Source organism: Pleurodeles waltl, chromosome 8 (assembly GCF_031143425.1).
Source record: "Pleurodeles waltl isolate 20211129_DDA chromosome 8, aPleWal1.hap1.20221129, whole genome shotgun sequence".
Taxonomy (NCBI): domain Eukaryota; kingdom Metazoa; phylum Chordata; class Amphibia; order Caudata; family Salamandridae; genus Pleurodeles; species Pleurodeles waltl.
The window spans coordinates 91,027,999-91,055,251 of NC_090447.1; the positions used below are offsets into that span (position 1 = coordinate 91,027,999).

The 27,253-nt window shown below is 45.7% G+C and overlaps 1 protein-coding gene across 1 annotated transcript in view; it reads left to right on the forward strand.

Moving 5' to 3' along the window:
• The window catches only part of LOC138249753 (sialidase-3-like), a 101,715-nt gene extending 74,918 nt beyond the window's left edge, over positions 1–26,797 (forward strand). The window contains exon 3 of the mRNA XM_069203817.1: positions 21,648–26,797. Coding sequence (XP_069059918.1) covers positions 21,648–22,613 — 966 coding nt within the window. The 3' untranslated portion in view covers positions 22,614–26,797. The remainder of the gene's footprint in view (positions 1–21,647) is intronic.
• The last annotated feature ends 456 nt before the right edge of the window (positions 26,798–27,253 follow it).

Sequence of the window (27,253 nt, forward strand, 5' to 3'; positions counted from 1 at the left end):
CAAGAGACCAATGAATGAGGCATCCAATTTCATGTGAGAGAAGAAGAGGAAGGTTTTAGAAAGCAGTGGCTAAAGTTGGAAAAGATGTATAAAAGGGATGATGGAACTCAAAGGTGGCTGGTGGGTCAGCAGTGGTATGAGCCAGTGCAGTGGTCTTTAACCATTTTAAAGTCCTGGCCCCCTCTGGTGTAAAAAAGAAAAGAATAAATCCCCCCCCCAATTAAAAAAGTATTTTTTCACAATTATTCTATATGATTGGCAATGTTTAAAAATGTATCCATTGCAGTTATCCCTTCTAAAAATACAGTCACATTTCAGGGAACTAGCAGGGTGGGACTGGGACAAGACTAGATAGCCGGAGTGCACTTGAAGTCTGGAAGGGAACTAGGACTGAAGCTGAGGGCTGATGAAAGTTGGGAAAGGAGGTGAATCGGGAACTAGAAGTCTGCAGCGGTAACACACAAGAACTAACAACAGGAAGGTTAAGCAGGGAAAAAACAGACAAGCTATCATAAATGATAGTTTGTCTGCTTCTCGGAAATTATCTCTCTGATGAGAAAAGATCTTATATGAAGGCAGGGAGCAGATTAATCTCCCCCCCTGGGGACACCCCACCCCCCCAACTCCTATGGAAAAGGAGCGCTGGTTGGTTCTCTGTACCAAACGCACAAACCTTGGGGTCTAACCGGCACACTTGGAAGCTAGGGCAATCAAAATTATAAGATAACCACAAGGCAGAACAACAGGGACCTGTGGGAAGTGGGCATAACCCTGTCCCAAAGTTCCTAATTCTGCCAACATCAAGATGGCAGATTTCTAAATGTTGTGTCTTATTCAGACAGCTCACATTAGGGGTGGGACTGACCTGAGGGGTGGATACACCTCTCTGAATACTAAATTTCCTGCCTGTCCAGGTGCCAAATGGGCTCTGGGGAAGGGGCGTTGGCACCTCTTCTTGGAGTGAAGTCAGATCTGCTTACCAAGGGCAGTGGGCTTCTTTGAAGCCCTTTGCCTTCGAATGCAGATTCAATTCAATTAATTTGTATTTGTATAGCGTATGGGCCTCTCAGCACTAGTTATGAAACAACCCTTCCACAATTTTGTAATGAACCAGTTCCTCAAGACCATAGTAGGACAGGTGAGTTTTTTAGCAGTTTTCTGAAGCAAGATTCCGACTGCTGGCTTCTGAGGGAGACTAGAAGCGCGTTCTAAAGTCTAGGAGCGAGAAATGCAAAAGAGCAGCCTCCGCTCCTCGCTCTTTTGACCTTGGACACCACCATGAGTCCCTGATTGCTAGCACAAAGATCCCTTCCTGGAGCATAGGGAGTGAATAGGGACCGAATAATAAGTGGGCCCTTTCAATGGATGTTCCGGTGTGCTATACAGAGAGCCTCAAAAACAGATTTGCAGGTCATCATGTTGTGGGGTGGGGTGGGATGTAAACACCTCTCCCAGAGAAGGCTTTGTATTTGACTGTCCAATAGCATGCTGCAGCCCTTGGGGACCCTCTTTGGTGCCCAGGCCCTAGGTAGCAGGGGTACTATTTATAGGGACTTACAGGGGGTCAGAGGTATTGCCAATTTGGGAACAATTGCACAGTTTTAGGGAGGGAAAGAAATCTGGCACCGGGGACCTGGTTAGCATGAACCTAGTGCACGTCCAATCAAAATTGCATCAATTACCATGCAAAAAGTGGGAGTGACCTTGTCCAAAAGGGGCACTTTCCTACAAGCACAACGTAAAGAAACACGTCATTGTAGAGGCTTCAGCATTTTACCATCATCGTCTATTATAGCTGGCATTGCAGCTCAGTGATTATAAAGTTCTGCTGCTGAGAACTAACTACATGTACGGTCACAGGTTTGAATCCAGTAGCGACAAATAAATCATTCTTCCCTCCAAAGTCAACATATTGAAAATGACCAAATTGTTTAACAGTAACACCTGTGGTGTACATCACAACAAAACAGTCAACTGTGGAAGCAAGTGCAATACAGACCCTCACTCCCTTGACCTATTCGGCTCACCTCTGAAGATCTTTTTGTCTGCTACATAGTTGCAGTCTACCCCGTTCTCCACATCACCTATACAGCCTCACCGGCTCTGTCCCCTTAACCGCAGGAGGCCCACAAAATATTTTTGAAATAAGATGCTAGACCAGTCAAAGAGAAAGAATGAGGTGTACCTATGTAAGTGAGGTGAGAAATGTCTTGTTCAGTGAAACAATGGACAAAAAATCATTGGCAGGCATTGTAATCCCAGAACATGACAAACCTAGCAAAATGGCGTAAATTATAGATATCAGGATTGGGGACCATTAATGTTGTTCACAAAAATTGTTGTTGTTTCAGGCTGTGTCCACTGCTATCGCGCAAACTGAATTAAACTCCCTACAGAAAATGATGCCAGCGTTTATCTGGGGAAACGATAAGGTAAGAAGAGCAAGAAATGTAGCAATGGACACAGGAGAAGAAGGCGACCTGGCATGCCCAGGTTTATTAATACACAACTCACCTAAGAATCCGCATTGAATGGTTGGTTAGAGAATCAGAGAAACATTGGCTAGAGAGAGCCTGGGCAGGGCGAGTCTTAAGGGGTTCCCCTTCATTATATAGAGAAGATGGCCCCAGAATCTCTATATTTCCGAGATGACCAGGTCCCCACTCAAAATATGGAGCAAATTAGCAATCAGGGAGTCCCCTCATATTACCCTCCTATACACTTAAACCCTCACTTCTCATCAGTGTTGGAGAAATGGGAACCTGGCTAATAGTCCTACAATTAGAGAGTATGACTAACTTAGGCTCTTGATAATGTAGACACTAGGAAACTTACTCCATTTCAAAATTTCTTAGCAGGTTTCAACCCACAAAGGGGCTCATTTCAAAAAGATCTTTAACACTGTTAGGGACCATAAAAAATGGAAATATCAAACGCAATGGGACACTGCATCTCTGAGGCTTACTGGTAAAAGAGTTGGAAAAGTTTGCCTAGATACTTCAGGAGCCTGCAACCTAGGGAAACTAGATACAAAATCAGGATGAGGTGATACTTGACATCCTAAAAGCTTACAACACACATACCCGAGCGTCTTTACTAAGTGTTGGAGGTGTAGGGAGGAAACGGTGTCAGTGCTGCATACATAACAGGAATGTGTACATATTTAGTTATATTGGATAAACATTTAAGTCACATTGATAACGTCTTTTGGACAAAAATCAATTGCAGTCCAGAATTCATTCTCAGGTCCTGTTACAGGTGGGGCAAAATTATAGGGATCCATGTCTTCCATATGTTGGGAGCGGCCAAGAGACTGATAGGTGCCTATTGGGAACAGGAAGAGTCCCCATTAAAAGCCCAGTGAATGCAATCCTTGTGGTAGTTTATGGCCCTCAAAAAAAGGTTTACACGTACTATCCAACAAGCCTCTAGGAAAGTTGAGAAGCAATGTAACCTACAGAGCTCTGGGACTTTTTCAGACAAACAAATCTTGAGGTGGCTCCAGTCTAATAGCAAACTAAGGTTAAAAGTTGTAACAACGTCAGGCTGAACCATGACAGCAGAGATGCGGTTCCACCACCCACAACACCACAGCAGAACAAGACTGCGCCCCCCAATACGACCCACAAATCAGCACAACGGTCATAGCACGGCAGTAATCCATTGGCGGTTGGTACCGCGGCAGCCAAAATGGAATCTCCACTGCAACACAGCACCACATAGGCCAATATGAATACCCCACACCTGAAACACATACACACACCACACCACCGTATAAAACCCACACACAACCCACAACCCCTTGCACAACAAAAAACTGACATACATTGCACGTCCATGCTGAAGATCGCACTGCACACAGACATCACAGACACCTGCACACCTCTTACGTATCACACTTCACTTAAATATTTTACACACACACCACACTCACCATGTCCCGACAGAAGCACCCCCGTTTCGCTGATGACGAATTAAGGACCATGGTGGACGAAATCATCAGGGAAGAGCCACAGCTGTTCAGGGCACGAGTCCAGCAAACGTCAATGGCAAAGAAGATGGAGTTATGGCAGAGGATCATCGACAAGGTGAACTCAGTGGGAAGCCACCCACGTACAAAGTATGACATACGCAAGAGGTGGAATAACCTGAGGGGGAAGGTCTGCTCCATGGCGTCCAGACACCAAATCGCCCTCATGAAGACTGGTGGTGGGTCCCCACCACCTCCGCTGGAGCTCACATCATGGGAGAAGAAGTCTTGGTGATCCTGAACCCTGAGGGTCTTAGTGGAATCCCCGGAGGACTGGAAACTTGTAAGTCACCTATAGTCCCCTTGTCTGAAGTTTACCTGTAATGCATGCTTCCCCATCCCCTGCATGCCCACCCTACCTCACTAACACCAATCCGAAAGTCCACACTCCCAAATGCACCCAATGCATGTACAGCATGAAGCACTACGACTCCCACAAAGCATCATCCAGTAGCCACCTATCAATGCACATTCCCCTCGCACAACTACACCTGAGTCCTGAAGCATGACACATAGCACTCACCTCGCAGCCCCTGTAAAGTACATCAGGCAGATGTGAATAGCAATCCTTGTCACCCACAGCTGCCACTGAAAATGTCGTCAGACAACCAGTGCCTCTTACAGCCAGTGCCCGACCTGATGAAGACCCCAGTGATGACATTGACACAGGATGTCTGCAACAGGAAGACCTGCCTGGCCCAGCCGGGTTCTCTGAGCAGTCCACCTCCACCAGCCTCACCCAGGACACCATGGAGCCCCCCACAACCTCTGCCACCACAACACCTGTCGTCCAACACCCCCACACCAGTGTCTCAAGGCCACGTCAATCCATAGTGTGCCCACCTGTACAGGGACCTGAGTCAGCACCCACCACACAAGATGATGAAGGTCCTGGTGTAAGTGGGTGTGAGCACCAGGCCAGTTATTAGACCTGTTGGGGGAAAACCTGAGTCAGCAGAGGGAGTACCACCAGGAGGCCATGCAGGAGTGGCATGCCTTCAATGCCACCATGGCCTCCATGAAAGGCTTGATGCAGGAGCTCGTCACAGTCCTGCATGAGTCCTCCACCCACCACCAGGCCCCTTCCACTAGCCAATCTACTGACCAGCCCTCTACATCTGCTGCAGCTAGTGGGATGATGGTCCTGTCTGAGGGTCACAAGCCACCACTGAGACACCCCCTGTTGCTGAGGAACCCCCATGCAAAAATGGTTGCAGCCCCTGACATCCTGCAGGGACAGAACCCAAGACCAACCACACTGCCAGGAAATGAGCCTCTCAAGAAATGTCTCCCTTGTGTGCCACTGAGACATCTCGTTGACTTCCCACCCGCCATAGCCCCATTTTCAAATGACACATGGATAGAGGACCAACTGCTGGGCCTGACAGACTGATGGAATCGTTCACCGTGGTCCCACCGCTTTGCACCTACCCACCCTTTGGCATACACAATACATGCACTTACACACAAGTGGAGATGTGTATGTATCATGCTGTCATCTGGCTTCCTACAGCAAAGTCAGTGTCCACCCAACCCTGGGTCCTCAAGTAGCAGACTGGGAAGAGTGGTGAAACATCATCCATAGTAGATCTGCAATTGATAGCACAGAATGTACATCACACATTATTTCCACTGTTGCCAACGGTATGTACCTGCACATCATGATGGTTAAACGATTTACACTTTAGGTCCACACACTAATAGACAATCCAATTCTATTGCACACATGACCACAACCCCGTACAGGTACAATGAGACATGTCAATCGTTCCTTCTAACAGTAATGACCTGAGTAATAGACACTCATTGTAGTTGTACTACACAGCTCACACCCTTGCCAAGTATTGACAGCACTTGAAGTCACAAGAAGCAGCAAACTATGCCAATGAAAATGTGATTCCAGAATGAAGAAGTCACAAATGTGTGAAGAACCCAGACAGATGGACTAGCGAACATCACAGTGGCACTGTAGACCTATTTGTCAGACCACTTCTGTATACACTCATCTAAAATTCAAGTTGGGTCAATACCTACTGATATCAGGGATGGGTAATGAAGTACACCCAATCTGTACACCAACATGTGACATGTCAAACGTAGAGAAGTACCTACCAGAAGCTTAGCTGAAGTACTGCTGGATGAGATCTGTCCTTGTGCCTACATCTTCCTCATCCCCATCTTTGTCACTCATGCTTCCTCCGTCCTCTGCCACCGGATTGTCCCCTACTCCTACCTCCTCCAGCAATGGGATGTTCATCCTTAGTGCCAGATTCTGGGGCATGCAGCAGGCCACCACAATCTGGTACACCTCCTGTGGTGAGTACTGTAGGTAACTACCAGAGATGTGCAGACATCTGAACCTTGCCTTCAAGAGACTGAGGGCCTGATTCTAACTTTGGAGGACGGTGTTAAACTGTCCCAAAAGTGGCGGATATACCACCTACCGTATTACGAGTCCATTATATCCTATGGAACTCGTAATACGGTAGGTGGTATATCCGCCACTTTTGGGACGGTTTAACACCGTCCTCCAAAGTTAGAATCAGGCCCTGAATGTCCTTTCAACCACCCTTTTTGTCCTCCCATGAGCCTCAATGTGCCGTTCTTCAGCCCTGGACCTTGGATGCCTCACCGGTGTCAGTAGCCAGGAGAGATTGGGATAACCTGAATCACCTGTGGATAGGGTAAACCAACATTTACATTCAACTATGTCACATACAGACTGAGTAGTAAGGCTGGGGTACCAGTAATTACATATACACTCATCATACTCACCGATGAAGTAGGCCCTCACTCTTTGTAGAGGCGTCATCAACCGTGGGACACTGCTATTCCTGAGCATGTACGAATCATGGACAGACCCTGGAAGCCTTGCAGTCACCTGGGAGATGTACTGGTCACCTAAGCAGACCATTTGCAGATTCATGGAGTGAAAGCCCTTACGGTTCTTGTACACTTGCTCATCAGCCCTGGGTAGTATTAATGCAATGTGGGTGCCAACTATGGCCCCAATAACATGAGGGATATGTCCCATTGCATAAAAATCATCCTTCACACTGGCCAAATCTACAGGTTTGGGAAATTGAATGTAGCTGTCCCTATGTTTGACCAAGGCGGACAAGACATTCCTGAACACATTGCTGAACATAGGTTTCCATTCCCACTATCCCCTGGAATGAGCCAGTGGCCAAGAAATGGAGGACAGATACCATCTGCACAGTTGGAGGAATGGCTGTAGGTTGTTGAATGGCTGGCAGCAAATCAGATTCCAACTGGGTACACAGCTCCCTGATTGTAGCACGTTTCAATCGATAGTGGGAGATGATGTGACATTCTTCCATCGTTGCCAAGTCAACCAGGGGCTGGTACACAGGTACATGCCTCACCCTCCACAGTGTTCGGCATCTACACACGGCATACAACACAAGTATGTCAACAATTACTATTCATGCATCCTACTGCGGGGTGACAAATGGTGAATCAACATCACACATGCTCCCACTTGTTGCATACAAAGCAGACTTCAATGTGCCGAGGCGTTGTAATTCCCATGTTAGTTGCACATACATCTGGGACTTACAATGGATGACAATAGTGAGATACTTGTGTAGACTGCTAGTGTACAGTCACCACCAATATGTAAGTTTGTTTCCACACTGTCATGTTGACATTTCCAGAATATGTGCACACTCCAAGTTCATGCTGCCTAATTGTAGTTTACACTGTCCCAGGGCGTAGCTCATCACATGTCCATGATGGAAATGAGTAGTGATGCAATTAATTTATGTATGTGTTACAGTTGTAGTGCAAAATGGCTGCTGCTGAATGCAGGGGACAGATGTCAGTGAGGTCATTCTGCTGGCGTATGCCTTCATGGCGGTAGGCGATCGGAACCGCCGTGCAACTCCTCATTGGTTAACATTGACGTCTATGGCATTCAGGGACCAATGACGACTACCGCCCGCAGTGACGGTGCAGACCACTGCGGCCGTGACCACCATTTTCTACAGTGTATCCCACTTGACTCATGAATATCCAGCCAACAAGACCTCCACTGAGTGTGCTGCTGTGTTGTATTCCTGGGAGCCACAATGGCACATGTTACAGGGGATAGGGCCCCTGCTTTCATCTCGGAAGAACTGGAGAAACTTGTGGATGAGGTCCTACGCCTGTACTGAAAGCTGTATGGGTCTCCAGAACAGCAGGTAGGTCGCATTATGGATATGTATGTTGTTACATGAGTATGTAAGTGTGTTATAGTACATGTATGCAGGATGTTACACTGGAAGGTTTACCTACGGATATGACTGCTATGAATGTTGTGGAAGTGTGAAGTCGTGTACCATGCTGATTTGTGTACTCTTGGTAGGCCTATTAATGTCGTAGGTTGTTAGGTGTACATTAATGTGCCTTTCCTTCTGTGTCTCCCATGTAGGCCAGTGCCCATCAGAAAAAGGAATTGTGGAAAGCCATTGCCAAGGAAGTGCGGATCCTGGGGGCCCATATCCGGTGGAGCACCCACTGCAGGAAGTGGTGGGAGGACCTGAAATGCTGGGACCGGAAGACCTCAGAAGCCCAGTTGGGGATGGCCTACCAACGAGGAAGGGGTGCCCTTCAGACCTTGACCCCCCGATGGCCCACATACTGGCGGTGGCCTACCCAAAGTTGGATGGATGCTCGAGGGTAACACAGCAGCCACAAGGTGGTGAGTGACAGAGTACATGCCCTGTTCAGTTTGCTATGGACAGGATGGGTGTGTTAGCCATGGCATCAAGGATGTCTACTGTAGGTATGACAGTTAATGTAGGTAGGATATGTTGTCCTGTGAACAGAAGTAGCTGTGATAGGTGAGCATCTGAGCAACAGGTTGTCATGGCATTTTTACAGTGCCAAATTGTAGAATTTGACATGGACATACAGGATCTTCAGTTGGTACCCATACCTATCTTTACATGTAAATTATGGGTGACCGGGTAGGTATGACAATGTACAAATGTCACTAATTGACAGGATTCTCACAGTAATGGTACTGTATACAAGAGCCCTAACAGTGTAGAGTAGTACCTGAGTGTAATTGTTGCGGTATCATGATTGTGCATGCACATCAGAGGGTATGCACAGTGGGTGTAGGGAAATCTCCATTGAAGTTGTAGGGAGTGCATCAGGAATGTTCATAGAGCCATGTTGTTGAAATGTAGCTATGTGCAATGGGGATTGGTACTGACCCTATGCTCTCATCTTTTCACCCCCCCACCTATTTGTACTAGCCTATCCTTGTGGGCATTAGCACTGGCGAATGGGGAGGCTGCAGCCCACGGGAGCCAGGAGGCAGAGACCACCAAAGCCGAGGGGACCAGTGGGACGGAGGGCGAGGGGAGCACCACAGGTGAGACTGGAGATGATACCACTGATACAGATTCCTCCTCCAATGGAAGCTCCCTGGCGGTGGCAGCACCTTCTGGGACCATCCCTGCACCATCCTCGTCCGCCACCCCCTTTACCAGCACCGCCCTCCCAGTAGCTCCCCACCCAGTTGCCCGTGCCCGACCACCCAGGAAGGTGGGCATCTCCTTCACCGCAGGCACCTCTGCCCCTGCCCCAATCAGCCCTGCTGCCCTTAATGCTGAGGTTATTGAATTCCTGAAGTACATCTCTGTAGGGCAGTCATCCATCGTGAATGCCACCCAAGGTCTGCCATCCCAGATGGATCAGACTAATGCCTACCTGGAAGGCATTCACAGTGCCTTGACTGGTCTACATAGATCATTTCAGGTTCTGGCCTCTTCATTGACGGCAGCCAGTGTCCCCAGTACTTCCGTCTTCCCTCCTGCTACCTATGCCCTATCCCAAAGCCCTCTCCCAGCCAAGCCACAAATACAGACAAGCACTCACTCAAATCAACAGACAAGGTATGCAAAGACAAACACAGGCATCACAAATCACATCACAAGCATGCACACACTCAACATACAAAAGCAGACACAATATCAGCCACTACCTCCCCTGTCTCCCCCAGCACCTCCTCCCTTGCTGTCACATCACCACTCACACCTGCCAGCACTGCATCTTCACTCCCAGTCCCTGTCACCACTTTGCCCTGTCACCACAACAGCAGACACTCATACATGCACCACACGCACATGCGCACTCACCACAACCACCATCACTCACACATGCAGACACCACCCCAACATTTCATCCACACGACCTGTCTGTCCACTCCCACCCTCTGTCCCCCCCTCCAAGGACACATAAAAACGCCCGCACTCAAACACTCAACATTCCTCCACCTCACACATGCATACTCTGCATACATCTGCACCCATATCCAGCACACCTACACATCCTATGATCACTCCCTCTACCTCACTCCCAAATTTGTTTCCCAAACCATCCCCTTTGGTCCTAAAAAGCTTTTACTTGCCCGCCTTGGCCTGTTCCCTAACCCTGTCCCACCCCGTGTTGCCCCTCGCCCTCATGGTTCCCTCCCCAAGCCAAGTCCCTCCACCTCAAAGTGCTCCTGTGACCCCCCCTTCTACCTCTGCTGCCCCGGCACCCGTGAAGAAGCCGTCCCCTGTCCACAAAAATAAAACTTCCCCCAAAACAAGGATCGAAGGCCCCTCCGTCCAGAGCAAGACTGAAACCCCCACCGCCTCCCAGCCAAAGCCCAAGGACCCCCCACCCAAATCCCTAACCCCAGACCCTTGAGGTGCCTGCCTGCCCCATTAATGTCCCTACTTTGTGGGGGCCCTTAGGCTGTCAGAAGTCAAGTTGGGGCCTTTGACACACAGTTGTGCCCATTGGACTTTGGACTGGCCTACAGGCTTTGGTGCTTTATGTACTTGTTTACCTTGCATTTGACATTAATATATGTTTGCAATACAGGATTCCTGCTGGTTTACTTCACATACAGTTGTCGAGTATTTTTATTCTCTGGTGAGTTTCCATCCATCTATCATGTGCTGTTAAATGTGCATTTCTAGGCATTTTTTCATTCAGATTCACTGTTCTTTCTTGTATTTGGGCATTGTATGTTGTGTTGTGTCTTTGTATTGGTTTCTATGTCTCTGCTTGTTGGTGCTATTGGTGTGGTTGTGTAGCTGTGATCTGGGATGTGTGTATGTGACGTGTGTTTGGTGTGGCTGTGTTTTGTGTGTGTGTGTTTCTCGGTACGGGTGTTGTGTTGCATGTGTGAAAATGTGTGCATGCTGGAGTCCATGCATGGTGTGTCTTTTGTGTATGGGTGTGTCACTCCCCCCTTCACCCCTTTCTGTGCTCTGCGGGTGTACTCACTGATGGCGTCAGCGGTCATAGAGGAGAAAGGTGAGGAAGAGCACTGGAAAGATTTCAAGGTGGCGTTCCATGGCTTCCGCGGAATCGTCTGTGTCCCTGGAGGTGAGTGGGTCCTTTTCTACTTGCTGTTTCCGCCAGGCTTTGGGTGGCGGGCGTCCCGCTCTGGAAATCGTGGCAGTCTGCAGTGTCATATTAGGGCGGATGGTGCAGTGGCTACTGCCAGCCTGAGGATGGCAACCGCTGTCGGCAAACTGGCTTGGCTTCAGTGGGTTGACCACCGTGGTCGTAATGTGAGGGTCCGCACCACCTGCTTGGCGGCGGTCCTACCACCATCGCCGGCATGGTGAACCGTTACTTCCAATGTGATAATGAGGGCCATTGACTTTCTGAATGTCAATTGGTATACCATGACCCACAAAGACACATGCCTGTGTCATAGTTTTCATAAAAAAATAAAGTTTTCTACCCATAAATATAACAAGGAAAATCTTGGAAAAAATGGAAGAATAAGGAATCAAGAAGTCAAAGATGTTGAATCAGACATTTTCCAGTATGAATTTAGCAAAGACCTGGGATGCCAGCCTTTGTTTATGTATTGATGTGAGGGAATTTGAATTCTATTATAACTATGGTGCATAAATATTTTGTTCTAGTATGTTGGACATTGCTTCTCTATAAGAAACATCCAGAGAGGACACTTAACACACTTTATTGCTACTCATAAGTCGCTTCAGTTCAGAAAACTGTCTCATGGGACAGCATTTGCCACCTTAGTGTCCTAGAAGGCAATGTACTATCTTCTCCTTGGACACAGCAAGGATGGTAAAGGTCGTCTTGGTGATATTCTGTTATCCATGCAAGATGAGAATGGATACAAAAAAGCATTTTGTGTGTGATCGCTTGAAATTAAAGTGTCCTCCATTGTAAGCAGAAAAATATGTAAAAAGTGAACTAATGGTGGATTGTTTGAAGACCTATCATTTTGAAATACGATATTATGGCTAAAAAAATAGGTGGACTAGCTCTGTGTGTACATGTGGGGCAGAATCGGAATGCTGGCAGGGTTCCAGTGTTGGCGGTTAAAACAGTTCAACAGTCAGGATGTCCAATGTGCCTCGAAGTTGTTCCAGATACAGAGCTTCTGCTTACCACTCGTCACCTGGTAAATATGATGCACTCCACATACACAAGGATGAAGAACAGAGGTATAAACATGACAGTGTTTGATATGCAATTCTGAAATTATTTGAATAACACCTTAGAGCATTGCCCAAATTATAAGTATCATTAATGTAATTTTCTTTTAATATGTTTATTGGGATGTCAACTAGCATAATAGCATGTTCCATATACTAGAACATATTACAGCACCTCGGGCTTCCGTCCCCACCAGAGCAGTTGTAATATGTTATAACACTTCCAAGCATCTTGATGTCATAACAGACATCACATACCAATACCATAGAAAGACAATTTACAGAAATGGACAACAAAGCTTCCCACTTACCCCCAGGCTTTCCAAACATCAACCAGTCAATACATTGAGGATAATTTCCGAGTTCATCCACAACTGGACATACCTTGGATGCCCACTGTCCTACTTGTGCCCACAGACCCCTCTACCATGGTGACTCTACAATGCCCCATTCTCAGACAAGCACAATTCAGAATTTAGTGTATCCCTCATGGCAAATCACCTTCAGAAGACCTTCCCAAACAGCACACCACCCGTCGTCCTGGTCCTTGCCATTTGGAATTCCGTTTCTCATGTCTCAGATCAGCACTGTAAATCGTCTACTCAGTTTCTTCTTAGTTCTATCAGGGAGTAGGGCCAATAGACATTGCTTAGTTGTGCTTGGGCATACTACCCTGTTATTCTCAAGTATTTCTACCCAGTAGGTCATAATGACTGGACAGTGCCACGCTACATGAAAGCTTGTGCAGCTGTGATCTCTGGTTGGGTAGATAGCTTGCAGTCTCCTAGGGCTAGCGATAGGCAATGTGTGCAAAGATGTATTGCACCACTTTAAATCTTGCATTGATCAACACCTTCTGCACACTGTCATGAATTTTGAGCCAGTCCTTTGGGCTGATGAGATTGTCGCTAATGCACGGCCAGGCTTCCTCCACTCGCAGTGGTGCCAGACTTCTGTCTTTTTTCGTTCAAAGCCTGATATAATTGCGTAATCAGCTTACGGCCTCCCGCTAGTGAATCCAACACCAGTAGCCGGTTCATACGTATCCCTTTCAGCTGCCCCAGCGGGAACAATGCCAACTTGACAGTTAGCAGAATTGGGGCAGATATGTTGAGTTAGCGTGGATAAATCATTGAGTCATCCACATAAAGCTGGACCACATGTACCATGTAAGTGGTATACCCCACCCATACAGTATCTGTCAAAGACAGCATGCCAGGGGCTTCATCGCGAACATTAGGGGCGACAGCAGGCATCCCTGTCTCGTGCCCCTCTGCAATAATACCTTGGTCGAGACGTATATTCCAGTTCGCACTCTCGATATCGGTCATAAAGTAATTTAATCCTCTTTATATAATTATGGCCTACCCCAACTATGTCCAGTACTTTCCAGACAGATTCCCCACTCAGAATCAAAGCCCTGTTCTGTGTACAGGAGAGTTAATGCATATTGGTCATAATCTAAATTACGGGCATTCAGAACATGTGTCAAGCTCATAGGTTACGCAATGTGTTTTGATGTGAAATAAATCCTGATTGATCCGCATGGATTGGACGGGCAAGATGAGATAGCAACCGCCCTGGCAGAGTATGGCTAAGAATCTTCTGATCGACATTCAACATGGGTAGTGGATGATAGGAGCCCACCTCCATCATACCCTTTCCTGGTTTCAGTATAAGTATAAAAAGGGCCTCCCTCATGAAGTTCGGGAGCACTCCTCTGTCTAGAGCTTCAACATAAATGGGTATCAATTTGTCTACAATGGTTCTGGAGAAAGCTTTATAACATTCTGCAAGTAGGTCATCTCCTCCTGGTGACTTGGTGGTCTTCAAAGCATCCACTGGCGTTAGTAATTCCTGTTTCGTTAGGGGGCTCTGAGTTCCACATGATCCTTCAAAGAGAGTGGTGGCAATGGCAGCCTCACCAGATACTCGGGGAGTAGGTGCACATCTAATCGTCGGGTGCAGTATAAACACCCACAGATGATCAGCAAAGATTTCATTGATCTCCTGCTGAGTAGAAACTATGCACCTCCTTCGGTCCTTCACAGCCACTATAGGCTGCACAGAGGTCTCTGACCTACTGAACAGTGCCAGTAGTCACCTGTAGGAAAGTAATTCAAGTCAAGGCTAAAAGGTCCATTTCTCCCATCCTCGTAAATGCCCAGTTCTCAGCCAATGAATAGGTTATCAATAGGGGTATGGACCAGTTAGCCCCAAGTCAGTAATAGAACTCCAAAAAAGTAGATAACCCACGTAGGAGTGCCTCAGTTTGAAATGAATAATAATGCTTCGAGTCCGGTTCTTTCAATTTAAGTGCATTTATTTTATTAGTGACAGTTATGCTTGAGAATCTTTAAATGTCCTGTTCTGTGTAAAGAACTTGAAGATAAAGAGGACGAATAGCCGACACGTGTTTTGCCCCCTTGTGGTAGATTCACCTGGGGCTTCTTCAAGGTTAAGTTTTGTTCATAATAAAACATCCATTCTTAAATCAATTGTGATAGATCAAAATTGAACGAGTAGCTGTGTGTATTTTTAGAACTCATAACCTAATATTTAGAGAAAATGGCTGATTTTCTCAAAATAATTTCTGTGATAAATCATGAGGCACTGTGGAGTCTTGTCACTAATTTTATTAGCTTTGTGCTGGGGGCATTGCAGTTACACCTCTTATGTATTACACACAAAGAGGCATTCCACATTGCCAAACCCCTTTAACATTACTGATTGCAGCTATGCCTAATGAACTGAGGTGAACACTGCTAGAAATCTTGTGAAGTGGTGGCCACTAATGTAATCTTGTCGGATGTGGTCACTACTACACTAATAATATTAGTACCTCAGGATGATTTTCATTGAACATAAGTTGCTCTCATTAGAGAAAAGGTTGTACACCCCTGCTCTAGCGTCTGCTGTATTTCTTGAGACGTTACCATGCGGATACCCTGGAGTACCACTTTCATGGCGTCGCACACTACCGCTCTGCTTCCTGCCCTATTTATTTATTTATCTAGGTGCTTGTAAAGTGCGAACAGCTATCCAATCAGGGTTTCCTGGTGCTATATATCACAGGTAGGAGGACTAACTCTCGGCGTTATATACCACAGGTAGGAGGTCTAACTACAAAGTTAGAAAAGCCATGTTTTCAATTGTTTGCAGAAGTTAATCAGTTAAGTACAAGATCTAAGATGTACTGGTGGAGCGTTCCAAAGCCTGGACCTAGGGAGGAAAAAGAGCAACCGCCCATGCGAGTGTGTTTGAATTTGGGAACACAGCAAACAGAGGGGGTGCTAGAGCATACATTCTCAGCAGGTTGATTTGTTTTAATCAAGTCAGTGATATAAGAAGGAGCTTTACCTGCTCTGGCTTCAAAAATATAGCACAGAGCCTTAAACTGGATTCCTTTTTCCACCTCAAGCCAGTGTAATTCGCGGTGAAGTGACGTCACTGAGGCAAATTTTGGTAGCTGATAAATCAGCTTTACTGCTGCGTTTTGTACCACCTGCAGCCGTCTCTGGGAGACTTTATCAGCCCCCAGATAAAAGATGTTCCCACATTCTAAGCAAGATTGAATAAGTGCCTGGACTACCGTTCTTTGAGCATTCAAGGGGAGCATCCAGCCAAGTTTTGGAACCACTTCAATATGGCAAAGTACGCTCCAGCAACCTTTGCTACCTGAGGCTTCAGAGAAAGCTTATATCAATTAGGAAGCCTAGGTTCTTGGCTTTGGATACCGGTGAAGGGAACTCCCCCATTATAGACGGCCAATGTTGCGGGCCACAGAGACTGGGATTTTTACCAAGGATCATCCCCATGTTTTGGTGCCGTTCAGCTTCAACAAGTTATTATTCATCCAGGTAGCAACCTGGACTAGACAAGAGTTCAAGGAGCTGTAGCTGTGGTCCTGAGAGGAGGATAGAGAGAAGATGATTTGAGTATCATCAGCATAGGTAAGAATAGTGAAACCCCCTGCTCTACCAGCTCTATCAGAGGCTGCACATAGATGTTAATGAGGGCCGGATTTAGGGCTGAATCCTGAGGGACTCCAGACGTCACAGCATGGCATTTAGATAAAGCTCCTCAGAGAAAACTTGAAAGAAGTAATCTCTCAGAAAGGAGGAGAGCCAAGCTAGGGCTTTTCCCTGAATCCCCAGTTGCCTCAGCCTTTCCAACAACATAGCATGGAACACAGTATTGAATGCGGTGCTAAGATCCTGAAAAATCAAGGCTGCCGTCTTGCCACTGTCTAAGAGCTGCCTCAGATGTTGTGTAACGTCAAGCATGGCAGACCTAGTGCTGCATCCTGCTCTGAATCCAAATTGAGAATTATGCAAGAGTTTTTGAGACTCCACATAAGCAGAGAGCTGTTTACAAACTTGTTTTTCAAGGATTTTGGACATAATGGTGAGCAGAGGAATGGGTCTATAATTTGACCATATCTCAGGATCTATATTTGCTTTCTTTAGCAGGGGAAGAACCATAGCGTTCTTTCACACCAAAGGAATGGAGCCCCGCTGAAGTGAGCAGTTTACAAGTTTAACCAAGAAGGACAGTATGTCTGGATTTAAAAGACAGAGCTTTGCCAGGGAGGGGCCATTCAGAGAACCTGATTTTATTGACTGAACCAAAGACATGAATATAGACGGGCCAGAGTATCCCATGAGGTCAAAATATGACTACCCTGATTATGTTCAAAATAGTTTCTTATGGCGTTAGTCACTGTCCCCCCAAAAACTTGGTCCATCAGTACTTCTGCCCCAAGTCGACACAATGGAATTCCTGGTGTCAGTCAATTCAGGGAGTATGTGATCAGCACGGGCGAGTGATCTGATGTATACTAGGCCAAGTAGGCCGAATCCACTACTTGCTGTGTCATGCCAGATTGGGTGGAGAAAGTAATCTATTCTGCTGTATCAACTGCTGGAGCACAGCTGGACTATGCTTATGTCTAGGGGTGATGTACTTGCCATATGTCAACCAACCCCAAACTTGCCTAGCTTGCTTAAGCGCTGATGTCAAGTTGCGTTTTGTGCCCAGACGAGGAGGGGATCTATCCAGCATACCATCGAAAACACTGTTAATGTCACCTACTATGATAACCTATGCTGCCATGTAATTCTGTGCACCTGCAGGCACTGTACCAAAATTTGTACCATCGACATTAGGTGCATAAACATTGATAAGACATAACTCATGTGCATCCAACGTACCCACTATGATGACGTACCTCCCACCTGAATCAATCTGAACATGCAACCTCTTGAAGGGGACACCCGGAGCAACTCATATCAAGGCCCCCCTTGCATGTCTAGAGTAGGATGTGGCATAAACCTGTCTCCGCCATCTCCATTCTTACATGTTTCATGCAGTATCCCCACAGGTCAGTCTCCTGGAGAAATGCTATAGCGACCCCGTATCTCAGTAGGTATGCATGCACCCTCTGCATTTCTCAGATCTATTCAGCCCTCGCACATTACAGGTTAGGAATTTGTATTTAGTCCCTGTGCTTGCCATAGGAGGTTAATGAAGGTGACCAGGCCTGTCTAGAGAGTGATATGAATCAACTCACTACCCTACAGCACCAGCAGGCAGCGGAAGCTTCCCAACAACACAAACAGCAAATCACAGCATTGCTCTTAGTGTACCTTCCCATCCCTCCCTCAGCTAGGATGTACAGGACCCCCTCTGACTCAGCTGATGGCCAAGGGGGCACCAAAATCACCCCAAACTCCCTCCTCTCCCTCCCCTAACTATAGTGCTTTTTAACACTAGGTATAAACACTGCTTGAATCGCTTTTACCTTTATGAATCGCAAGACCGAAAACGGTACTCAGCAATTCAAAGGAGGATGGGCTCTCTGCCTGTCCTAGTCATGAAGTAAAAACAAACAAAAGTATAATACAGTGCAATAAATGTAAACCCCAATACAAGGTAAGTGGAGAAATTGTCCATCCATCTATCCAGTCCGGAGTATAGGCTTTACCTGTTACCTAGTACAAACCCATCTGCGGCACTGGGTCAATGACTGTCTACCCAGCATCAGTACTGTCACTCAAGGTGTCCGGGACCATACGTATTTGTGAGAAGGAGTTCTGGTCCACCAAGTCCAGTGGCGCTGTTTTTAGGGTCCCATCAAAGACAGACCAGGATGCAGGCCTCTTCCTCTGCAGCAGGGGTCCTAGACAGTGTCGCTGGCATTGCCTTATTCCTGCCTGAACAGCACACCACTCGTCATCCTGATCCTCGCCATTTGGAATTCTGTTGCTCACGGCTCAGACCCAGCGATTCCTACAAGTCCACAGTCACTTGTAGTGACTCATGGAAATGTACCTGGCCATCACACTGGATCCGGAATTTAGCAGGGAGCATCAGACTGTACTTGATATTATGTTATCACAACAATTTTTTGACTGGCCAAAGTTCTTCCGGAGATCTTGGACCCTTGGCATGTGTTGAAGTAGTAAGTCATGGTCCCTATAGTTAAACACCCAGGCTACTAGAGTTCGAAGTGGTGCACCTGGGCGCGGCATCGCCGCCAGTGTTCTATGTGCATGTTAAATTGAGAAGAATTGGAAAGCCGCTTGGGTTTAAGTGTTAACAATTCATTTATTCCAAGAAAAGTTCTGCAGAGAGTTCCTCCAACTGCTCCGGAAAACCAGTGAGGAATATGTTATTCCTTCCTGAGCACCCAACAGCATCTTCTATACGATACATATAGGTTGCGCTACATTTAAGGCTGCCACTGTGGCCTGAAGTGACTGGATTTCCTTCTTCAGGGTAGTTACACATCTTCCTCAGTGCATGTAACTATTTCAGCTACTTTGCGGAGGTGGTTTACCTCAGTGGCGATTGTATCCATCTTATTTTCCAGTGCGGCTTTAGTGCCTTGTTTAGCAGCCAGGATTTCTGCCGTGGCCTGTGTTTGCTCCCTGGGCTGTGGGTTGGATTTCTCCTCTGGGTCGAGCTCCTGCGTACCATGTCCAAGTACAGTATACTGATCAGTTTTATTAGTCTGTGCAGCTTTTGCTCCCCTTTCCTTACCCATCTTGTGATCAGTGCAAAAGGATATCGCCCGGGGCGTAAAAGTACCAGCACGGACGTGTCCTGGTGGCATTTGGGGGTGTATGCACAGGTACTATCGGCCACCCTGTGATCGCAGGGCTCTCTACTGCCATCCACAGTAAAGTCTTTGTCCACTGTGGTCCTGTGTCAGGGTGATGGCCCTAATATTGTACCCCTGTAACTTCAATAGTCCAACTGTGGTTCGTGCTCAGAGAATGGCACACTTTCCAGTTTCCCCAATTCTGGCCACCTTTAATGCCTCCTCATGTATTTTCCTGCTGTTTATGCATTATGATGACCCTCTTGCTGCTTCACTGACAAATAGTATCTTTGACGAAGAGGGGGAATCCCCTTTCAAGCCACTCATCGAGGTCTCTCACAGTCTTCAGGTGCCAAGGCTACCTCACTAGTGTCCCCCAGGTGCAAATATAATTGTTGTGATCTTCTTCACCAGTCGTCACCTGGGCTACCTCCGACATCCTTCACATCTGAGGCAACAGTGGGGGATACAGGCAACCAGGGAGCTTGCTGTCTTTCAGGGCATCGCCCCGCTCAACAGGATTTATTTTCTGCAGTACCCCCTGTCTACCGCACTTTGCGGTCTCCCGGGTCCTCACTTCTCACAAATGCCAAGCAAGTTATGGTGCCACAGGATCAGGGGCACTCGATCTGTCTTACCTGTTTACACCAGCACCCTCAAGCAAGGTCATCTCCATAGCTCCATAGTCCCAGAGAGGGACCTCCAGCCAGGCCCCTCATTTTGTTCTAAGCGGTCCACAGCTACTTTGCTCCTCTTGCCTTTCATCTCTCTTGGCTCTCCGGGTCCCCTCACTTCGTGGAGCACCAAGACTAGGTATCTTCATATCAAGTTCACGTTTGGTGGGGGGTACTGGTTGGAGGGGGGAAACTCTCATTTCCTGGCACCACACTGCTCACAGGGAGTTCTCCACCACAACTCCACTCTCTTGCTCTGCAGGCCCTGCCTGCACGCTAACAGCAGCACAAGCCTGTAGTTATAACCTGGACTCAAACCTGAACTGCTGCAGCTGCCCGGATTTTAAGGTCTTTGCTACAGTAAGCAGCCTCTGATCTGTGACCATAGTTTCAGGATCGCGGGCCGCGCTAACTGCTGCACTACCTGCTGCCATCTTGTTTCCACTTTGGGAAGCCATCGGTGCCTGGGTGAGGTCCGCTTGGCAGTCTCCTATGGGGGGAATGGGGAGTTCTTATTCTGGCAGCCGTCAAGAAGGCAGGATCTCAGCTGCTGCGGCACCCGGGTTTTTACCGTCCCCTGGGGCTGTGCCATCCAGGTCGCAGGCCGTTGTCGGGGGTTTCCCTCACCTCAGAATCGATTCAGGACTTTGCCAGAAGCCGCATCAGCACCCCAAAGAGATAGGTGTGCATGCACTAATCGGTGGGAACCCTATATGCAGTGAAATGCAGGATGGAGCAGGATTGTTCCCTTTATGATGGGAGCAACAATTGGGCATTTCTAGTCAACCGTCTTAGCTGGCCGCGCCCCATCATTAATGTAATTATGATAATAATTTTCATGGGCATTTTCTAGGCTATTATTTTAACATTTATCTCCAAGGGCCATGATGGAGCATTGATGGTTTGTCAGGCCTAGGGGTGTCTCCTCCCTCTTCAAAGAGGGATGAGCCCCCTCTCCAGCCTCAGAACTAACAATGAATCCTATAAGCTGATGACAGATATAAGCACCCCAGAATAATGTGAGCACGCATCTCTAGCATAATAGTTCATACCAGGGGATTAGCACTAATCCACATAGCACTTTATATATAAATATAGAGACCATTCGCTTTTGTGTACATATAAAAATAATTATATAGTTTCAGTGCCCTTTCCCTTGGGCCATGTTGGAAAATATGCCTATTTTGGTCACCATCCCATATCAAGCAAATTCTTGCAGTAGTCATATTTGCATAATGGTTTAGAAATAACAAATATTTTGTGTGGCTATAGTTGCGCTTGATTTGTTGGCAAATGTGCCTGTGTTTGGATTCTAAATTGTTTAATTGTATCAATTCTTTACTCTACAGTGGGAAGGTTGCCTGCGAGTAGACAACGCCACCATTCCAGGATTTCGAACAACGAACCCTTGTCCAGTCTTCGAGGAAAGAAACGCAACACTGTTCCTGTTCTTCAACTGCACAAAGGAGGGCGTATCCGAGGGCCATCAGAGGCGTTGTGGCAACCAGACAAAACTGTGCTTCATTGAAAGCAAGGACTGCGGCATTACCTGGAGCCCCTGCAGAGAGCTGACTGAAGCTGTTACAAACACCTTCCCGAAACTGGCCACATTTTCAGTAGGGCCTGGACACGGCATTCAGATGCAAAATGGCGCCCTTATCCTACCAGCGTATGCCTATGTCGCCAAATGCATGTGCCTCTGCATATTTCCCTGCTGCCCCAAAGCAAAGTCTTTCTACCTTTACAGTGAGGACAAAGGACAAACGTGGCGGGCATCTACGGGCATAGGCAAGTTTGAAACCTTAGAATGTGAGGTAGCTGAAATCGTGGGAGAGGATGGCAAGAGCATGCTGTACTGCAATGCACGAACCACAGGCAACAGAAGGGTGGAAGCCATGTGCTTTAAAGTTGGGGGGGAATTCAAATGTGTAGAAAAGAGCAAAAAGCTAAGTGAAACCAGAGGCGGCTGCGAAGGCAGCACCCTTAGCTTTCTGGGAACAGAAACACTAGGCCAGGACCCCGCGCACTGGCTCTTATTCTCGCACCCCTCAAAAAGAGGGCACGCGGACCTTGGGATTTACTTAAACAAATTTCCCGAGCAGTCCAAATCGTGGTCTAAACCTTGGGTAATTTACAAAGGCCCGAGCGCCTACTCCGACTTGGCCCACTGCAAAGATACTGACACATTCGCCATCTTGCTTGAATGTGGGGAGAAAACTGAGCACGATGGTGTTGATTTCTGCCTATTCACAGTGCAGGATGTTCTAGAGAATATTAAAAAAAAGAAAAGCTTCTTTGCAAAATTTCGGAAATGATCTTTAAAACCATGGCACTCGGCATAATATTTGCAATTGGACAATCAGTTTTAGCACTGAAAAATAGCAGTGGCCTACAGGATGTCAGATACCTTAAAATTATTCATTTTTGCTGCACCAGTGAGAAAACAAAAAAAATGAAAAAGAATATAAATAGTGGTTCCAAGAAAATACACTAAAATATTCAAGGTCCCCGACAACAGATTTTTTCAACTACTATAGTTGTGAAAATAGCTCCAGTAAACGTTTTGGAACAGGAAAACTTAAAATACCATGTTACAAATGTGCAAATGATTCAATGTTTTAGGCCTCAGCTAAATTGTTGAGAGACCTTTCGTGTATAATATCAATACTTACTCTGAGCTTTTGGCCAGCTGTTGCTTATTATTGGTTGACTTTTATGTCAATCGTATTTGTTTGTTTCTTAATCAATGGCCTTCCTTTCTCTTCTTGTGTTTATCCCTACCTGGAGCATAACTTCTTTACCATTCTTTTGACTCCATGACTTGTATCCTTCTGCTGATCACAATCAGGGAACTACTTTTGTCTTTTGCTTTTAACACTCCCCTGGAGTGCTTGTGTTTTCTTGCTCTCTCCAATGTGCTGCTTCCCCCTTCAAGCTCCCCCCAGTGCTCCCTGTGTTGCTTGCCAGCCCCTCCCCCTCTGCCTTTTTTAATGAACTCCACAATGTGATGTCTCCCCACTCCTCACAGTCCGCTGCTCATTGGCAGCAGCATTTATGTGTATTTCCTAACTTCTGTCTACTCCATTGCTACTCCTTGAATTACATTTTCTTTTTAAATGTTTTAACACTTTAGGAGTGTCTGGCAGCTGCAAATTGTTACTATGCTGCTACTTTCTGTAAACATACTTGTGTGCACCTTTTTCTATTTTATTTTCTGCTCTAAAATGTGCTTCCATCATCTTTAAAATATTCTAAAAAAATAAGAACAAACAAAATGGCCATGGAGTCACTACATATCTGTACACGTCTTCACCCTGGAGCCACGATAGTTTAATGATCCATATGTGCACGCACGTGATGATTGAAATATATGCAAGTGGTATAATTCATAAGTGCATATACATTATCACGCAGCCCTCAGTATTTCTACTTTTTTTTCCTGATGCTCTCTATCATTGGCAATAGCTATTTATTCTTTTATCAATGCTGAACAGCATCAGCAAGAACCAGAAGACCAGACCTATTGGTTTGGCCAATGTATATTTAGTTTTGAGACCAAAACAAAAGGCAGCAGCTAGTCAGAACTGTAACAGTCCCAGCTCTTGTACTAGTGAGGGAAGCATTCAAGTATAAGGCCAGAGAAAAAACACAGATCATCAGCCAGCTTACACCTGAAGGTTTACCACCTGGAAGTAATACTTCAAACACATTGCAAACCTTTATTTTCTAGTGCCTATGTTTTAATGCTTTACATTTTCCACCCTTAAACAACCAAAGCATTGATTGTAAGTAGATCTCCTAGTATGTTCTATTTCTTTACAATGTGCTCTTGTAAGTCCTTTTGTTGTAGCTACAGTAAATACATGATTGCAAGTACTTGAACCCATAGAAAAATGCAGGACTGGATGAAATATGCACAACTAAGATCTCTGTGAAAATTCCAGGCAAAAATAGAAGCAGTGCAAAACTAATGCAGAGCCAGGCTTTGTCCTAAGTGTCAGTTCAACATTGTAACCGCATTGATTGATTGTTTCCAGTTTGTCTTCTAAGGGTCCTGCACTAGTGCAGATAGTAGCAGTAGGTGCAGACTGGTTAGGGTTGGATTTACAGAGTTGTTTCCTGTAAATATGCCTTATGCCTGGAAAAAGGCTTTGTGAGTCAAGCCCTCTGACTAGAAAACCACATTTTGTGATGGCAGCACTGCTGAGACAATAAAAAGATGCATTTGTAGATAATCTGTTGCTGTACCCTCAATTGTAGTGACTGTTTTCTGTGACTAGTACATGCACCTCTTTAGGTTTGGCTTCGATACCACCCTCAAGTAATGAAAAAACGCATAGATAAAAAGTATATATACTGGGTCAACAGCCTTCAGTCTTTGATCTGTTCAACTGCCATTCATATTTTGTTTCTGGAGAGCCCACTTCAGCCACTGGCCCTCTTGCAAGGGGAACAATGGGGATTTTTCCTGGCCACGAGCACATTCATATAAAAAGATAGAATAAAAAGAAGGCCCTTGAGTGCCACTTGTAATAGGCATTTTTTTTAAATTTGCCCTTTCATTTTTCTTTACATTCTTCAGCCTTTTCAGGTATTTTGTCATTCCATGTGTTTTTACCTGCATCTGTCCACTAGGAAACAGCAGAGCTTTTCTACTAAAATTATATGCAATAGTTTTTTTTTAGTTTTAAGATTTTTACTGCAACCATTGGCTTCCACGATTAGGCAACTGAATGTTTTTCTTTTTTTCTCCTTTTATTTTTAAGCATATGCTTGCAATTAAAAAAATTGAAAAATAACCACCGGTCCAACTTGCCAAGGTTGACTTATTGGCTTCACCAGTGCTTGTTTAGATATGCATGCATAAACAACAGCAGTTCAGTGGCACAAACATGCTTTCCCCAAAGCAGGTTGCTCTATCCAATCTGAAAAGCTACAGAGAGCAATTTAGTGGGAGTGGAACCAGTGCTTTATTTGAATATGACAGTATATGCACCTTTCAAAGCATATGTTGTTCCCAGCCATTCTGTTGGAATATATTCAGGCAAACAGCTTCATTTGGCATCCTAGATAAACATATTTATAGGAACACATTTTGAGGATAAGCTCAGTCAAAGCCTGAATCTGCACCTCATGCACATTTTCACAGCCATTCTAAAGTAACAAGTTTGGACACTTTCTATCACGTGGCCTTAACATTCCAGAACACTCATTATTGTGTCTCACTGAAGTTCTCTTTTCTGTTGACCAATAGCAGCATTAGGATATCTGACATAACCAGTTCAACCCTCCAGTTCCTAGTAAAGTCCTTGTCACTAAATTCGAAAAAAACAAGTCTGTGCTGTTTTCTGAAATATTACAAATTTAATGGTCCACTATCCTCAGAAGGATGAAAAGAAAAGTCGATATTGCATCACTCGATGTCAGTGGCGAACATTTACCTCACTAGTGTTCTTTCTGGATAAATATGACTTTTTAGTAATGGATGTGAAGTCGTAATAATGGACACATGGGGTACTTCCGTTCATTGAATAATGATGTTACCGTAAACAAAAGAAATGTCTGGTGGGATGAACAAATTTGATTTTATATCATTCCAATGTGTATTTCGTTGCTAACTCTGGAACCTTTCCAAGTTCTTTTGTCAAATTGGAAATTTAGTTGTCTTTGGATATTTGTGATAGTCTTTGTCTTAATTATTGTTCTTAACACTGCTGTATTCCAGTTTTGTTGCATAAAATTGTAAAATCGAATAATGACTTGAGAAAATAACCTGTGATTGTTTTGTAATCAGTTCTACTGCCTTTGGCACTGAAAGACTCCCATTCAGGAAAAACTGATGTAGGGTCATCCTAGGAAACGTCTCCTCCATAAGAGGTTTGTGCAATTAACGCCACTGGCTGTGGACAACCAAACAGTCAACAGCATCCCTCTCACATGAATATGGATGAGCCCCACACTCACAGTACATGTGTGCTGTATGGGAGGAGGCACCATTCCAGGCCCTCAACCACACTGTGTGACCTGAAAGAACCAATGTTTCCTCTCTCTATGGGCTGTAACCCCTGAGGGTTGGCTGCTATTGGGGCTAGTAACACACCAGGCCCAGTTTGGCTGCTCAATTATGGTTACTGCCAACAAATGCATAGTTCTATTTGCCTTTTGTGTAATGATTAACCAAGCCCATGGTTTTGCAGCCACATGTTCTGTCCCTTGCCGTCATCCCCTGTTTAGGGGTAGCTTTAATTAGCACTATGCATAAAAGCAGAAACTATGACACACACACATACGTGTATGCTATCATCAGAGGCTGCATGGCTTCTGTGAACCTGTACAGGACAGAGCATATCTTGCTGACTTGGACAGGAACACGGACACTACTTTGGTTTTAATTTTGGTAAGTTTACATTGCTGTGGCGACTTCAGTGTTCTGTCTGGTCATTGCTCATCTTTCATCAATGATATCTTTTCAATAAACTCACTCGCACGTTGAATCAAATTTGCTTGGCAAAGTTTTTATAAGATGTGGTCCTTCCCTAACAATAAACTTGATGTTGCTAAAACGACCTCCAGTTCAGTGGGAATGTTCAGTTATATTAAACACATGGCATTCCATTAATATAATCATCACTTTGGGTCTGTAACTCAGAAACACAGCAGTGGGAGAGATAGCATAAAATTAAAACCCCACAACTGAGACAATGGTTCAAAAACATAAGCAGTTAATTCAAAAGACCATCAGGAAGGCTACCAACAACCCCGAAGCAAACCTGACCTGCCATTGGCCGGAGACACTAAGAGATGAGTTGCACTCCGAAGCTTTACCAAACTGCTCCATGGAGAACTGTCAATGTATAAAGTTTGTTCTGAAAAAATGGGTCAAGTAAAAGAATCATGTTTGGACCCTAGCCGTGTAAATCACCAAAGGAGCTTGTGTCAGACTGATTGCCAGATG